This window comes from Leptonychotes weddellii, chromosome 5 (assembly GCF_054177405.1).
Source record: "Leptonychotes weddellii isolate Sample4059 chromosome 5, ASM5417740v2, whole genome shotgun sequence".
NCBI lineage: Eukaryota > Metazoa > Chordata > Mammalia > Carnivora > Phocidae > Leptonychotes > Leptonychotes weddellii.
Genome location: NC_138373.1, coordinates 19660431 through 19677671, shown reverse-complemented (window position 1 = coordinate 19677671; position 17241 = coordinate 19660431). Strand labels below are relative to the sequence as shown.

At 46.2% G+C, this 17241-nt stretch overlaps 1 protein-coding gene across 4 annotated transcripts in view; it reads right to left on the bottom strand.

The window, feature by feature from the left end:
• USP31 (ubiquitin specific peptidase 31) overlaps positions 1–17241 on the bottom strand; it is a 197020-nt gene that overhangs the window by 83267 nt on the left and 96512 nt on the right. For all 4 annotated transcript variants that reach the window (XM_081819862.1, XM_081819857.1, XM_081819858.1 and 1 more), the window contains one exon: positions 9756–9833. In XM_081819862.1, the coding sequence (XP_081675988.1) occupies positions 9808–9833 (26 nt within the window). In that variant the 3' untranslated portion in view covers positions 9756–9807. The remainder of the gene's footprint in view (positions 1–9755; positions 9834–17241) is intronic.

Here is a 17241-nt window from a genome sequence, read left to right as displayed (position 1 = left end):
AAAACCAAAAAAAAAAAAAAAAAAAAACCAAGGCAGAGGCAATGAGACAATTATTTCACACTAACTGGACTGACAGATGCTACTGACTAATGTCAGAGAAGTTACCTTGGAGCTTCTCAGAGATCAAAGCAAAGAGGGAAGAAACACGTGAGCTCTGAAACGTCCCATCAGCAGACAAAAGGAAACATCTCAGATTAGCAGGAGAAATGGGCTTTTTCCATCTTTCTGAGCTTCAAGAGAATCTTGTTTTCCTTCAGGTCTTTATTTAAGGGCAGGAGACCAACTCATCCCAGTTTTCCTGGGTTAAAAGTACTGCGTCTCAAGAATTCCCTCAGTCTTGGGAAAATGAGGATGGTTGGTCACCCTAATTAATTAAGTGACATTGAGAGATGAGTTCTCAATAATAGCAGTTACGCAAATTTCAGAGTTCTTTCTACACATGCCCATTTCTGGTATCAACCAAAAATAATGGCCAACATATCCTTGGTCCAATACTCAAGTCATTGGTCCAACACTCAAATATTTACTGAGTGCCTACCATGTACCAGGCATTGCAGATACAGAGCTAAATAAAATACTTACTTCCCCTGCCCAGAGGCAGATAGTAAGTACCAGGAAATGGAACAGAAGCCCGTAGAGCTGCCTGAGTTGAGACTTTGAGGAGGAAGAGAAGACAAAATACTCTGGGGGAGGGATAAGTAGAATTGAATGGTGGTCATCTAACATGGATGGCAGAAAGGGCAACATGATTGTTCTCAAGGTCATGATGGAAGAAGAGAAAGAAAAAGGAATCTCTAGGAGGACACATAAGGTTTCCTCAGCTGAAATCTCAAAGGCATTTCTCATGCAGAACTTCGGGCTGGGAACTCTGAGATGCAGAGGCCACCTCCCTCCTCAGAACTGTTCTCAGTTAAAGCTGATGTCAGATCATCCAAATTCAACTCAGGGAGGGTAACTCTGCTGAAAGTCACAAACAGAAGCCTGCAGGCTGGCCCTGGGCCACAAACACCCACACATGTGTCACCTCTCTGAAGATCCTTACATTTTCAAAAAAATTAAATTTTAAATTACTTAAATTTTAAAATATTTTGGGATATTTTACAAAATCAGTTGAATTTAGTTAAAAATCAGAAGACCAGATGATCTGTCCCCGATGGTGCAAGCAGCTGGACCCCCCCCACCTTAGATGTCCATGCTCGTGTGCAGAGACAACACTGTCCCCTGTTACCCACCACCCTCCCCCCACCCCCGACACTAAGACCACAGGCCAGTCCCCATTTGCCTTCATGCTTGCTGTGTTCTTTAGTTCACAGTCAGGCTGCTTCATTGATTGATGTCAAGTTCCTGCCCTGGTAGTCATTCCTATTCAAGTTGGTGACCCCAAGGCTAAGCTAATAAGCTAAGTTATAGAGTTTCTTGGTGATCCATGGGACCCAAGGAGATCTCAGGATTCTTAGAGGACTTGGTGCTCTTTAATGTTTGATCTCTAACCTCACCAAAAAGATGGTGGCCTTCACATTCCTCACAGAAATTGTAAAACTTTACCTCAACCACATGTCAATCCATGCTCTCTTCACACTTAGCTGACATTCTAACCTCAGTTTCCCTCCCACTGACCCCTATAGTTCTCCTTGGGGAGCCATCATCATCTTCAAGATCTGCTACACCACTATGACCATCAGCTCCACGAGGGCATGGACTGCCCCTGTCCCTTTGACTGCCAGATCCAGAGCACCTAGCACTAGAGGGTCTCAATAAATATGGCTGGATGAGCAAATAAAATGTCTGCCTTTCATCCAAGATTAATCGTGCTTCTGGCTCTTAATCTCACCCCCTTGGACACCTTGACATAGTAGGGCTCTTCCCCTAAATCCAGCATCGAGAAACGACCTTTCCTTCCCCCTGAGGAAGGCTGAAGGTCAAACATTCTAAAATCCAAGGGACTGCAGATGTGGTGGGCAGAATTCTAAGATGGCCCCAAGGTTTCCTGCTATAATGACCAGGACTGTGAATATAATGCACAGTCATGCTTGCAATCACACTACCTTACATGGCAAAAGGGATTTTGCAGATGTAATTGAGGTTACTTATCAGTTGACTTTGAGTTCACCAAAAAGGAGGGCTATCTGGTGAGTCTAATAAAATCATGGGAGCCCTTTAAAGACTGAAAGTTTTCCCAAACTGATAGCAGAAGAGTAAAGTCAGCAAGATTTTTGAAGGATGAGAATGATTTAATGTGCCATTGTTGATTTTGGACATGAAGGGGACCATGTGTAAGGACTAGAGAGTGGCCAATAGTCAGCCAGAAAGCTAGGACTTCAGTGCTACAACCCCCAGGAATTGAATTCTGCCAACACTTTGAATGATCCCAAAAGTGGTTTTTTCCACCAGGGCCTCAAGATGACAGCCAAGCCCAGCTGACATCTGGTTTCAGCCTTGGGGAACCTGAAACTGAGAACCCAGCTGAGCCCACCCTGCATCCTGACCCACAGAACTGTGAGGTAATAAATGGCTGCTATCTTAAGCTGCCAAGGCCGTGGTAATTAGTTACACAGCAATAGAAAACTAATACCATAAGTCATTACCACCTGTTCAATAGATAACGAGATACAGGATGACCTAAAGGTGGAATACTGCCCCCACATGGACACAAAGATGAGAAGACACAAGCCAAGGCATGTTTGCTCCAGAACATGCTGCCTCTTTACTGTGGGGCCCAGGTCCCCGAAGCTGACTGAGTATTTCCTTTAAAGCCCTCTCCACACAAGACAGCCCAAGCCTAACATACAGCCAAGCCTGGGAAGAGGGTGTTTGGGAGAAAGAACATGGAAGCAGATGGCATTACAGGAAGGGGGACACAAGCTGAGAAGGGAGCCTCTGAGGTCTGTGATAAGTCAGAGAAGAGCCTGGGTCTCACTTGACTAGGTGTTCCTTAGTGCTCAGCATACCATATAGGAGAGTTACACAACCAGAATGCCCCTAGGCCTCACCAGCCTTGGGGCACAAATGAGGTCACACCAGCATTTATACTTGTAATTTGCTTGCTCAGACTCCTTCATTAGGGCACAGGATAAGTTGCTGGAACAGAGAGACTTAAATACATAGTAGTTCAGGCAAAATAGAAGTTGATTTCTCCCCCATGTAACATCCCAGAGGTGGACAGTGGTCCTGGACAGGGAGGTGACTCTGCTCTACAATGTCACTCAGGGTCCCAGGTTCCTTCTATCTTGTTCTCATCTAAGTCAAAGCTCGTGCACCACCACCAACATTCCAGCCCCCAGAGAAGGGAGAAATGAAGAATTAGAGGCCAAGCAATTTCCTTTTAAGGAAATGACACATCACTTCCTCTCACATTCCAATGGCAAGAATGTGGCCAAGCCGAGCTACAAGGGAGGATGCGAAATGTAGTTTCCCCTGAACAGCCTACAGACTCCTATAATTAAAAGGGAAGAGTACATTTGGGGGAGCGATAAGGAGTCAACATGACAACACCACCCCAAGTTTTGCTGGGAGCCTTGGAAGATGTCACACATGTGCTTGAACACCACCTGAGTCCCACAGTTCCTGTGCATTGGCCGTGTCTGCTGTGTCAGTGCTCCGGGAATCAGCAGAGAAAGCACTGTGTAGACCAGAGGGCAGTCCCCTGGAGCTCCCAGAACTACGTGACTATCGTAGTTTGGGATCCCTCAAAGCAGAGCCAGAGGCAAGGATTTGGGTACCAATAGTTGATTTGGGAGGTGATCCCAAGAAGTAGGAGAGGAGAAGTAGGCAGAGTAATAGGGGAAAGAAGAAAAGTCAATAAAAAGTCAATAAATTGTGTGCTGTTCACCTGATAACTGTTGTGGATAAGTAGGACTCAGTCCTACCATAGACATGCTGAGGAATTGTGTCTCTGAAGGACAGGAGGCTGAGACATTTACCCTTCCTCCCATATCCCATTAGTTGAGGTCTATCCCCAAGGGCATTATCTCCCCAGCCTGTCCAAGGGCTGAGTCGGCTCTCAGTGAGACAGAGAAGCAGAGAGAAGGTGGGACACTGTCTGCATGCATGAGAAGTGCCCACCACGGGCTGCTACTGAAATCTCACAAGGGCCAGGGGATGTGGTGTGGGCTGGGCTAAGCTAGGCTGAGGACATGCCATCCTGTCTTCTCTGAGCCTGGACATGAACCCTTACAATGTCCTCATCACAGTTCCCTTACCCTGATGTAACTCACCATGCCAATAACACCTGGGGTTTATAGGCTTCTGGTCCAGTCCCAGCTGAAGCACAGCCCTGAACACCAAAAGTTATCTATGAACATACCTGTCCTCCCCTGCAATCATCAAGGGAATTCATCAGTTATTGCCTGGCTCTCAATAAATATTAGCTCCTATTATTATTAGGTTGAGGGTTTATGAGCAATGCCTGGCTCCCGTGAGGCAGGCTGTATGTGATAATGAACACTAACATTATTTTGGGCCAAGATCACAGTTATTAAATGGGGGAGCCAAGATTCAATCCAGGCAGCCTGACTCCTGAGTCTTCGTTCCTAGCCACATTGTTCTGCCACTTCTCCAGGGGTAATCCCTGGTGGCGTTTATTAGATAATATAATTGGGACTCTAATGTGTGGGGCTACCTGGGAAAGCACCGGGAAGAATGCTCAGGAATGAGAAGGGATGTTTCAGGAATTCCCAACCAAAGCAAGCCCTCCAGGGCAGCCTCATTCTGTCCTCCCCACCCAAGCAGGGCCAGACCGGCAGCACCAAAGAGATCATCTCAGTGGTTAACACTGGGTCCTTCAACCGCTCCAGCAGATGGGAAGGATGGGGAGACGGTGATGAGGTTGGGGCCTCAAGAACACTGAATAATGGTGCCGGAGTTTTAGAACCTTGGTATAAGTGATTTCAGCTTGGTTAGCTTTTTAGGACTGCAAAGAAATTGGATGTGGAGGGGACAGGTGCAGGGAGCAGCCGCTGGGCTGGAAGGCTGCCATGCCACCTGCGATGGGAGAGAGCAGAGGAGGAAGCTCATTAACCGTCCCTGGATCATTAACTCTTGGTCCCTAGAGGCACAATCACTGAGGCTGGACTTTTAGATGTGTCCATCTCTCCGCAGGGGTCTCTGCGGGCTCCAGCCTAGGCCAAGGCTCTCATCTTGGGAAGAAAGTGGTACAAGCCACCCTTCTGGACACAGGAATCTGGTAACCATTGTTTGGGCAGAATAACAAAGGCTACTATTTACTGAAAGCATCCTCTGCTCAGGTGGGGAAACTGAGGCTCAGAGAGGTTAATTAACCTGCCAGGGCACACCATTTGAAAGGGGGCAGAGCCAGACGTCAAAGCAAGCCTGTCTGGATCCCTAATTCATGTTCTTAATCATTACATTGCCCTGAGTCTTGCAGGATGGATGACAACAGTTCTCATGGCCAGTGGGAGCATCCAAGAATGTGCCACACCGCCTGAACAGCAGGCAGAGGGGTGTAGGTTGCTCAAGTACGCATCAATTATTCATTGGTCGATATTCACTGAGAGCCTCTTATTTGTCAGGCCCCAGGAATGGAGGGATGAATGGGAGAAACTGGGTCCCAGCTCTCGTGGAGAGAGTGAGGGAGAGGGGACACCAGTACCCATCATTTCAGATAGTGGCTATGACAGGAAGGAAATAAAGGATGAGACACAGAGTGACAGTATGCAGGCTCACCCCTGGAAGACCTGGGGAAAGAGAATGCAAGGGAAAGAAACAGCAAAAGCCCCGCAGTGAGTCCAGACTTAGTAACTCTGAGACCTAGAAAGCGGCCTAGAGTATGAGTGAGCGGGACATGGGATGAGAGAAAGTCAGAGTCAGGAAGCCCCTGACCCCACCCCCCCCACCAGCCCCTGCTCAGTGCCTCACACTGAGATTCTAACTTTCTGTGCCAGGCTTGCTGACCAGTCTCTGACCTGCAGGTGCCTGGTACAGGTCCAGGCATGGAATCGGTGCTTAACTGGGGTTCACTGGACAGATCAGACCCACGAGGAGAAGGTGGTAACTCTCAGCAGAAGTTGGGTGACAGCCCCTGTGGCCACCAGCGATGAGCAGCGGCTCAGACTCTGCTACTACTGTAAGAGGAGAGGGACGGTCTGGCCTGGCTTCCCTCTGGATTGGGGTCACCTGGGGCTTTGTACCTGAGGGTCCTGCATCTTGGCTGCTCCAGGATTAGGCGAAGTTCTGTGCCCTCTGCCAGGACTTGCCTCCTCCAAGGCTCACTTGCTCACTTTGAGAAACCCTGCCTCTGGGAAGCCTTCCCTGATCACCTCTCCCCCAACTTCTGGAACCTCTATCTGTCTTTCCCCCCTTATCCTCCAGAGCACGCATCACTCTTAACATGCCATATATTTTATATACTGTGTTTCTTGCTTGTCTCCCCAGCATTAGAACATAAGCTCCGTAGAGGCAAAGATGTTTGCCTTTTGGTTAACTGCTATGCCAAGCTCAATAAATACTCATTGCATGAATGAATGAATGCATGTATGTTACCAGAGCCAGATGATTCACGAGGCAGAACAAACATCATCATGGGACACCAGCTAAGCAGTAGCAGCCACAAAATAAAATTGTTTCCATTTCAACAAATTAATTAAACTTTTGCCAATTAGCACATCTCAGAAGGAAGCTATTTCAACACATACACTTTGTGTTTTCTGCCTTAGTATTACTTTTATTCTGAATTAATGGTGGTAGATCCAGGGAACACCATAATATTTTCAATGCTTAAAGCCTTTAAACCCAGCCTTAAATTCTGCAGCTCTCCACCCTGCCAAAACTTAACGAAACAAAGCCACCTAGTGAAAAATTCAACTTCCATTGCCTATATATACTTTAATCTTTCCTCTAGAATTTAGAGTCTATATCAGTTAAATATCAAACTTCCATTTGAGTAAGTTTTTCCTGGCTAGAGTGTAACTCAGCAAAATGTAGATTCTTGGGCCCAGTCACCTAGAACAAAATCTGGCCACAGACTGCTATAAGAAATGTGGGTCTCACTGCTACGAGGGATTGATTTAATGTTGGCATCCACTGGGACATGAGGTGGGGAGAACCCAAGAACTGCAGTGGTTAGTAAAAAGCCCATATCCTCCAAATATTCTAAGTAGGCATTAAAAATCCTAAAGTGATGAAGAGTTCAGGATGAGAAGATGGGGACCCGCCCGAGGCAGAGCAGCAAACTTTCCTCCTTGTCTCCTGGAGGCTTTCCTTCCCTGCCCTGCATCCTGCCCAGCTACACAATGTGGCTGGTAATAATGCTGCACAGGAGGAGATCAAAAATTGGAAAAAACTATTTATTCTTGCCCTAGGAGGTGTTTCCTACAGCCTATAAATTTGGGCAAAATCATCCCCTCAGAGATAAGCTTGGAACAAGTAACTAGATACCTGAAAATAGTAAACTCTCAATTTACTGCCAGCCAGATGGGTCTCTGACATCTTTTCAACTTCCCCAGAACCCAAATGAGCCCATTTGGTTACTAAAAATGAGGTCCCAGCCAAGTCACCAGCCATGCACTTAAGAATTTTGCATCTAAGACGTTCACATCTCTTATTCACTGTCTCTTTCCCGTGGGCACTTTAGTCCCTGAGCTTTGGTGATTCACCTCAGGTCAGCCAGCAGAATGTGGAAGGAAGCTCTTCACAGCATCTATGATTTAGCTCAGAGGAAGGGGACAACCCCAGCTCAGAGTGGGAGGGCTAGTAGATGAAGGCAGACCCAGGCTCACAGAGCAGGGGTCCCAAACCAGTGCCCACGGAGATAGGCAGGCAACCTTGGAGTCTGAAGTGCACTGACCCAAACACTGCATGCCCTCTACTGGGGGCACAACTCAGCCATTTGCCACACAAGATCCTCCAGGTTTGTCCAGACAATCTGAAAGTCTAGATTTTGAAACGAAATATCCTTATTTTTCAATGTTGTCAAAAGAATTCCATTTTATAATAGTTGTGTGAACCAAAGAAGACATATCTGTAGACCACCAGTTTGTAATTCCCTTTATGGAGGAGCTGGGAGTCTGTACAACACCTACAGTAGGAATGTGGGGCGGGAAGCAGACTAGAGGCCCAGAGGGAGAGAGGGGAGAGCTCAGGACTCAGGCCCAAGCCTTTTGATTAGATGGGAGCACCTCCGCAGATCCTGAAGACCAGCCTGCCAGGGAATGACACTTCACTTCACCTCACAGGATCAGACTTGCTTCCTCTGCTCTAGCTTAGTTTGGACTCAGGGCCAGGCGGGTCTAGAAAAGCAGCACTTGGCCCAGTTCCAGCAAGGCTGAGGACAACAGACTGGGGGTGTGGGGAGTGGGCCAGTAGAGTATGAACACTGAGTGTGAGTAAGAGCATGGGCCTTGTGATCTTGGACTCCAGGCCCCTTTTTTGATCACATCACTGAAGTCAGATGAAGAGAAGAAGGGGAAGCTCCCAGAAGTAAAGGATAAACAGTTTTCTATCAGATGGGGAGGCAGCACAGAGCAAAGGATAGGAGTCCAAGGCTCTGGAGTCCAACTGCCTCATGTGTGAACTTGGGCAAGTGCCTTCACTTCTCCCCTCTTTGCTCTCTCCAATCACTTCTCTCACTGACATTTTTTTTAAAAAGGTTTTATTTTAAGATACTGTAGATGCACATTCGCTTTTAAGAAAAAAGAGAGGTCATAGATATTTTTTCCCAATTTTCTCCAATGGTAACTTTGCATAAATATGATACAATATCACAGCCAGGAAGTTGACATTGATACAATCCATTCATACGTGTGTGTGTATGTGTTTAGTTCAATGCAATTTTATCCCATGTGTAGATCTGTGTCAACATCACCACTGTTGGGATCCATGACCGTAGGAATCCTCGTGCTGCCCTTTGACAGCCACCACCAGCTGCCTCCCTCCCCTCCTCTCTAATGCATGGCCACCTTTAATCTCCATTTCTATAATTCTGTCATTTCAAGAATATTATATAAATGAGATCATATGGTATGTGATCCCTTGGGATTGGCTTTTTTTCCCCACTCAGCCTAATCCCTCGGAGACCAATCCAAGTTGTTGCATGTAACAGTAGCCTGTTCCTTTTATTGCTGACTATTAATTCATAGTATGGATGTTCCACAATTTATTCACCTGTTGAAGGACATCTGGATTGTTTCCAATTATTGGTCATTATGAATAAAGCTGCTATGAACTTATGCATGGGCTTTTGTGTGAATATAAGTCTTCACTGCTCTGGGACAATTGCCCAAGAGTACAATTGATGGGTTGTATGATAAAGCACATGTTTAACTTCCATAGAAACTGCCATACTCTTTTTGAGAGTGGTTACATCCTTATACATCCCTACCAGCAATGAATGAGTGATCCAGGTCCTCCCCATCCTCACCAGCATTTGGTGTTATCACTATTTTCAAAAACTGTAATCATCCCATAGGTGACGGGGATTAAGGAAGGCACTTGTGATGAGCACTGGGTGTTGTATGTAAGTGATGAATCACTAAATTCTACACCTGAAACAAATATTACACTAATGCTAACAAATTGGAATTTAAATAAAAACTTGAAAAAGAAAAAAAAAGAAGCATATGGGAAAAACACTCTAACCATCCGGACAGAGGTATACGGGCATCTCATTGTGATTTTAATTTGCATTTCCCTAACAGCTAATGATTCGAACATCTATTCATGTGACACCCACTTTTACAAGATCAATCTTGTGAAAGTTTACTTGCCTGATGAACAGAGATAATAATGGGAACAGTACTTACCACACAGAGATGCTATGGAAGTTCTCTCGAAGCACCTGAAGAGTGTGAGTATTCAAGAAACGATAGCTGTTAAAATTCCTGGAAGAGAGGGGTTAATAATATAAGCTTCAGAGTGAAACAGAATCTCATTCTGTGATCACTGAGAATACCACCCCTAAAACTCACTTTATTTCTCTATCAAATGAGAGGAATAACATCACTTCTTTATAGGGTTGCCATGAAACTCAAACAGAATGCATGCAAGGCACTTAATACAGTACCTAGCAAGTACTCAACTAGCTTTCCCCTCCAGTATTGTTTGTCTGAGGCCCCAGCTAAGCCTTGTCTCCCTAACGGACTCTTCATGCCTCTTTCACTATTGTTTTCCTGGCCCTCCAGGGTCACTCTGCTGGGGCTGGGGTAGGGGGAATCCTGAATACAAACTCTCCTATTGAGGATTATTACTACACCAGGGCCCTCCACCGCTCCAGGAGAAGAAACAACAGATTTGGCTGGGGAGCTGGGTGAGATCACATTTATCTAAGGAGCTTCCAAATGAAAACTAGCATTTGTACTTATTGCATTTCACCTCCAAATTTGATTACATTTCTCTCCCGCTGTAAATCTGCCTTCCCTTCTGCCAACTTATTATTAAAGCCAGGACAGAATAGGTGGAGTGATACGTAAAATTTCCATCTTGGCTTTGACATTCCAGGAAGTTACAAACCAATTACAGCTGCTGAGCCTCAGGCCCTCATGACTCACAGAGCACAGCAAGGGATGGAAGAGGCTGGAGCGGGGACATGAGGGAGATAGTGAGTTGGAAATCAAAGGTCAATTAAAATAAAACAGTCAATTTTAATTTGAATGTCTTGCTTATATTCACATCCCTTTCCCATAAATGAGAAAGTAAATGAAGCTTGTTCATTTGTGTGGGTGTATTGTGTGTTTTTTGAGGACAATGAGGGCTTTTGAAATGGTTTCAGAGTCTCAAAGATTTAAAATTTGAAATGTCCCAGGGAGAAAACATACGATCTGGTGACCTACCCAAATGTCAGCAGCTCTTAGGTATCTGCCTAACAAAGAGCCATCGGCACTAGCCTTAGGGCACATGGGTCTAATGTCAGCAGTTCCAGCTTTGGGAATGGGCACCTCTGTGCCTGAGACCTGACTCTACCACTTAATAGCTGAAGGAGCTTGGCCAAAGTGTGAGCACCTTCTCTGTGCCTCTATTTCCTCATCAGTAAATTGAAGATAATCATTCCTACCCCTGTCAGTTATTTTATTTTTTTATTTATTTTTTTAAAAGATTTTATTTATTTATTTGGCAGTGAGAGAGGGAACACAAGCAGGGGAGTGGGAGAGGGAGAAGCAGGCTTCCCACCGAGCAGGGAGCCCGATGTGGGGCTCGATCCCAGGACCCCGGGACCACGACCTGAGCCAAAGGCAGACGCTCAACGGCTAAGCCACCCAGGCACCCCCCTGTCAGTTATTTTAAAGATTAAGATAAATAATGTAGCCAAGGTGTCAAGCACAATGCTTGGCCAGCAGTTCAATGTTATTTCCTCTCTGCTTGGTCAGTGGACCTGAAGCCCAAGCAGACAACCTCAGATAACTACAGTTTAACTAGACCTTAATGTAGTGTGAAGCATCTTCCTGGTGGGGCTTAGGTTCCAGGACAGTTGGTTTTAATGTCCTACCTATGGACTGTTTGATCCTATTCGTCTCTTCGAGGCAACGGGTTGCTGGGGTTCAGCACCATGGACAGCAGAGATGCTGCTAAGGAAGCTTATCACAGAGCTCCATTCACTGGCCTACCTTTCCGTCCTTCTCTGTCAGCTCATGGCTCAAAGCCTTCCCATGAGCTGTACAGCTGACTCGGTGTTAGACTGGAATCTTACGGCTCCGGCCTTCAACATTTGCTTCCAAGTTCATATTTCTCTTCTCCAGTTCAGGGCAGGGATTTCCCTAGAGGAAATTCCCAGTCTTTTTCTTTAGGGGCTGCTCTGTCTGCAGGCAGGGTGCTGGAACCAGAAGGGTGAGAGAAAGGGTAGCAGGGAGAATTAAGAGTGGGAGTTACCCATGGTAACCTAGGACAGTGAAGCTTGGGTGGAGAACTAAAAGCATTTTTGAGAAGAGCCAAGTTGGTATGAATCTGAAGGATGAGGAACAGAGACAAATGGGAGAATGCGTAACAAATTCAATGGCCAGAAAAGTCAAGTCCAAAATCAAGTGAAGTGTGATGAATGGATCAAAGTGGTTCAAGAATAAGACCGTGAATAGTGAGTGGGCACCAGAATGCCCTTTCTAGGTGATGCACAGAACGGGTAGTAGAAGGAATAGCAATTTTTTTTTAAGATTTTTATTTATTTATTTGACAGAGAGAGACACAGCAAGAGAGGGAACACAAGCAGGGGGGGTGGGAGAAGGAGAAGCAGGCTTCCCGAGGAGCAGGGAGCCCAATGCGGGGCTTGATCCCAGAACCCTGGGATCATGATCTGAGCCGAAGGCAGACGCTTAACTACTGAGCCACCCAGGTGCCCAGGAATAGCATTTTATATTTTTTAAATCTTTTTATTTTTTAAGAGGGAAAGAGAGAGAGAATCCTAAGCAGACTCCATGCTCAGGGCAGAGCCCGATGCAGGGCTTGATCTCGCCACACTGAGATCATGACCTGAGTCGAAACAAGAGTTGGATGCTTAACCAACTGAGCCACCCAGGCACCCCTGAAGATACAGCATCTTAAAGGACCTGGACAAGTCTGGTGGAAACAAAAGATAGAACACAGAAAGAACAGAGATCAGCAATGGAACAGAGCCCAAACGGGTGGCTGAGGAGCGGTGCCGTAGCAATGATTTATTTTCCTTTTCCCGCCTTCCATTGACCTTTCCTGGGACATTGAGAAAAATTCTAGCAAAGGTTGTAGTAGTGGGGATTGTGGGAGTTTCCAAAAAGGAGGCAAGAAAGGGGGTGTTTCCGCACTCCTTTTTCATACTCTTCATCATGCCACAACCATTGCCCTAACCATGGAAGACAGTACAAAACTGTGTACCTAAGGAAAAGTCCCAAATTAAGTCACAGTATGCACATGGAGAGAGTTCAAGAGCAGCCCTCTAGCTGAGAGGATGAGGTGGTTGGTTTCAGCCTGGAATTGAAGGAAGAAGGCAGCAAAACAGTTATCCACATGTAACACACCTCGGCCTGGCAGCAATCAGCACCTGTTAATTCATTTGCAAGGTTTGGTTCCAGAGAACACCTGCTCCTCTATTCCCCTAGCATCTGATGTTGTCCTTGAAACCAGAATGCCAGCTTCCCAGGGAGGAGCAGAAACACCAACAAACACAACTCGCAGAAGGCACCCAGCTGGCCCTCTCTCTTCCTCTGCACCCTATACCTTTGCTAGCAAGGCCAACCCTCAAGCTGCTCCCTTCCCTTGCCCACAGAGGAGACTTGCTCTGTAGGAATCCCAGGCATTCCTGCTTCCTGTTTGCCAAGGATTTTACTTGGGTTATGCTCTGAGGGATCAGGTGAAGGCTTCGGGCCAGTGGAGAGGAAATCAGAGGGTACGTCCCATCTCCCTCCTGGTTCCCTGCCCAGGCCTCTCTGTCTCTGACGGTGCTCCTCCCAGATCTGGACAAGGTCACACTTGAAAAATTTTTCTCTTTTCTCTCTGTATCAGTGGTTCTCAAAGTGTGGTCCTGGGACCAGCAGCATCACTTGGGAGCTTATTTGAAATGCAAATTCTTGGACTCCACCCCAGACTACTAAAACAACAACTCTGGGAATGAGTCTCAGCAATCTGTTTAAACAAGCCCTCCAGAAAATTCTGATGCACACTAACATTTGAGAACCCCTGGCTATAGGAATCACAGGAAGAGGATGTCTAAAATTCCACCATGTTCAATTTTTCTATTGCTCACCCCCGGTTGGTGGAATCCTGCATTAGTTCCAATTTTCTCTAACAACAACAAAAAGTCTGTATTGAACATTATTTTGTATACATCTTCATAGATTCATGCAAGTATTTCTGTAGGACCCATTCTTTTTTTTTTTTTTTAAAGATTTTATTTATTTATTTGACAGAGACAGCGAGAGCAGGAACACAAGCAGGGGGAGTGGGAGAGGGAGAAGCAGGCTTCCCACTGAGCAGGGAGCCCTATGTGAGACTCGATCCCAGGACTCTGGGATCATGACCTGAGCCGAAGGCAGCCGCTTAACGACTGAGCCACCCAGACGCCCTGTAGGACCCATTCTTAAAAATGGATTTGCTAGGACAAAGGATGTACACCTTCAGATGCTGATAGATATGCCAAATGGACCTCCTAAAAGGTTGTATCAATTTGCATTCCCACCATGGAAAATGGAAGGGCATGCATCCTCCACACCTCTCCAGTTTAAACTATGTGTTCTCAATGTTTTCTTTTTTTTTTTCCAATCTGAGAGATAAGAATCTTGTTTTGATTTGCATTTCTTTAAGAGTATAACTGAGCATCTTTTCTTATGTTTATTAGCCATTTTAGCATAGTACTTTTTTTGTTATCTCCATTTTCAGCCATCAACATGCATGACTTATATAATAAATAACAAAAGAAAATGTTCCTCTTCTGCAAAGTGCTTTGCAATCTCCTGAAGGAGCCTGATAGGAGTTTTAGGGTTGAGTGTAGGGTGACCAACTGTGATGTTTTGTGGAGAGGTGTGGGAGATTCCCAGGATGTAGGACTTCCAGTGCTAAAACCAGGAAAGTCCCCAGCAAAACAGACTGAATGAGTTGGTCCCTTGCTGAGTGATTTGCTCAGGGCATCACAGAGCAAATCATCAGCCAACCTGAGGCAAGGCTCCCAGACCCTTGACCTCCAGTCCAGGACTCCTTCTTCTCCCCTAGGTACCTCTCATGGAGACACAGAAATGGACACAAGGTAGTTGGGTGACAGGACTTGTCAATCGCTCCTGACAGGAAGTTCCTTTAGCTCATTTACCTCTTACACCCAACATTAATCACAGAGCCTGGCAAAAAGTTGGTAGCTAGAGTTACACTAAGGCATTATCACAGGATTGAGGAGAAGAGACCCAACACTGCAGTATCCTGATCACACAAAATCCAAATCCACCCAGTGATTTTTACAAGGAAATGTAGTTGAAAGACCATGGCTTTAGAGTGGACAGACCTGGGTTCTAATCATCCCAATCCAATCACTTGCAAGCTTCACAGCCTTGGAAAATCTCTCTGATCCTCAATTTTCTTATCTCCAATGGGACCAATAATACCTACATCATAACAGAATGGTTGAGATATGAGGAAGACATGAGAAAGAGAAGGCAAAAAGGATAGATTGTTCTTTCCCTTGTTAAAAAAAAAATTCAACTGAGTAAATTTTAAAGATTTGCTTTATTCCACAATTCATGAAGTGGATAACATCCAATCTAGCAGATAGAAAGGAGCTCTGAAGAGCTACATAAGGCAAGAGATTCTATAGGCAAAAGGGAACAGGAAAAAGGAAACAAAAAAAAGGCGGCTGGTTAATTTCCTTTAGAGGATGAAAGGGGTTTATCAGGCAGATTTCCTGACTGATGGTTTAAGGTTCCATTTCTGGGAGAGCCAAAACTGTAAGGCTTACCTTAAAGTAAGCCTTGGTTTGGTGAGGTGGAGCTTAGCATAAGCGACTTCATTTTGGGCCTGTTGTCTTGTTTTTAATACTCTCAAGGTGGGAAGAACTAGTACCAGGAGAGGCTCACCCAGTTGCCACAAGAGAACGAGTGGCATCTGCTTCAGGGCCCTGCACTAAAGCACTTGGCCAAGGGGTCAAGTGGGGCCTGAAATACAGTCCACACTCTCCTTAGCAAAGCACACTCTCTAGCACAGGGCTAAATGTGCCAGGGGAAAGAGGCACATTTTCTTCCTAGAAGGAGCCCTCCCCTTGCCAAACTGTGTGGCCACAGGGCTGTGTCTACCCAGAGAGGGAACATCTTGCAAATCCACACAAAGGCACTGTATAAGCTAGCAGCAAGCCTGCGCTGCATCACCCCTGCACTACCGTGGCCCCTTGGATCCCTCCTACCCATCAGAACACAGAGGACAGACTCCTATGGATCCCAGACCCTTACCCTGACAGGTTATCTAAAGAGCAATCTTTTGTTCATGATGAATCACAAATCATTTGCAAAACAGGAAGCTGCCTAAATGCCGGCATGAGGTCCCTGTGAATTACTGTACCAGGCAGATGGCTGCCAATTAAGGGAGGACTCGGCCATCATGGATTCAGTAGGGCTTCAAACGGGGTGCCTCAAACAGGTTTTGTTCACACACCGAGGTTCCAGCTCTCAATGTTGGAGCACCTTCGCCCTGGCCTGTCCTTGTTGTTTACAGAGCTGCCAGAAGCCCAGCTGTGGATGTTGAGGGACATCTTTGGGCAGAATACCAAACCTCCCAGTAGTCAGCCCCTGTTCAATTAAGAGAAGAAAAGATGACTTCCATCCCTACGAATATCCAACATAAGGGAGAGGATAATCTAATATATTCTGAGATGATTTAAACTCATTAAAATTAAAAAAAGAAAGAAAGAAAGAAAAAATTCTGTGGCAATGAGCTGTGGAGAGAACAGGGGTTTGATGACTCCACCGAACAAGCCAAAGACGCAGCTCAGAAAAGAGACAGGAAACCCACTCAGGTTACTTAAAGTACAACCACTCAACTAGCTAGCTAACCAACTAACCAGACAGGCAAACCAGAATCAGAAGATCAGTTCCAAACGCCCTGCGAAATGAGGATGGATGGCTCTTAGTTCTGTTCTCAACGTTAAATCCGAATGAACTGCTATCAATTAAACAAATAATATGCTGATAAAAGAGCTGTATGATGATAACAATTAAGCACATTCATGCAGATGCCGCACACACGCTTCGCACCCTCTGTTCATGGCACAGGCTCATCTGTCACGGTCACACAGACATGACGTGTGTGCTCCCTCGGATGCCAGCAGATACAAAGCCTCCTCTCCCGAGGCACACACACCACTCACCTGGAGACCACCTGGGGAAAGTGCCTCCACACACAGGCCCCACGCACACATTCATCCATTCGCCCACCTCAGAGCCCCATGTACCAGTGGCCAACCTCCCCACACCTAGCAAGATGATGGGACATTCTGCAGCTCTGGGGGGGAGGGGGTCACTCCCCACTCCCCAGGAAGGTACTACCCCTGTGGCCTTGTGTGGCCTCTGGCTCAGGTCATGGTGCCGCCAGCGCTGCTCTGCTCTCCCCAAGGACGTAAGGACCCTGTCCACCTGGGCTCCGGGTTGGCCATCCACAAGTCAGTACCTGTGATCTACCTTAGGCTGTGAGGACCCGGGGAAGACCCACACCCACTTCTGTCCTCTGGAAGTCCCGCTGCTCTGCTCTCTACAATGGAGGGTTATAAATGCAGAAGGAACCAAGAGCCAGACTGGGGATATAAATAAACAAGGGCAGCTGGCCAGGTGGACCCTGGTGAGTAGCGACCTAGGCCCCTTC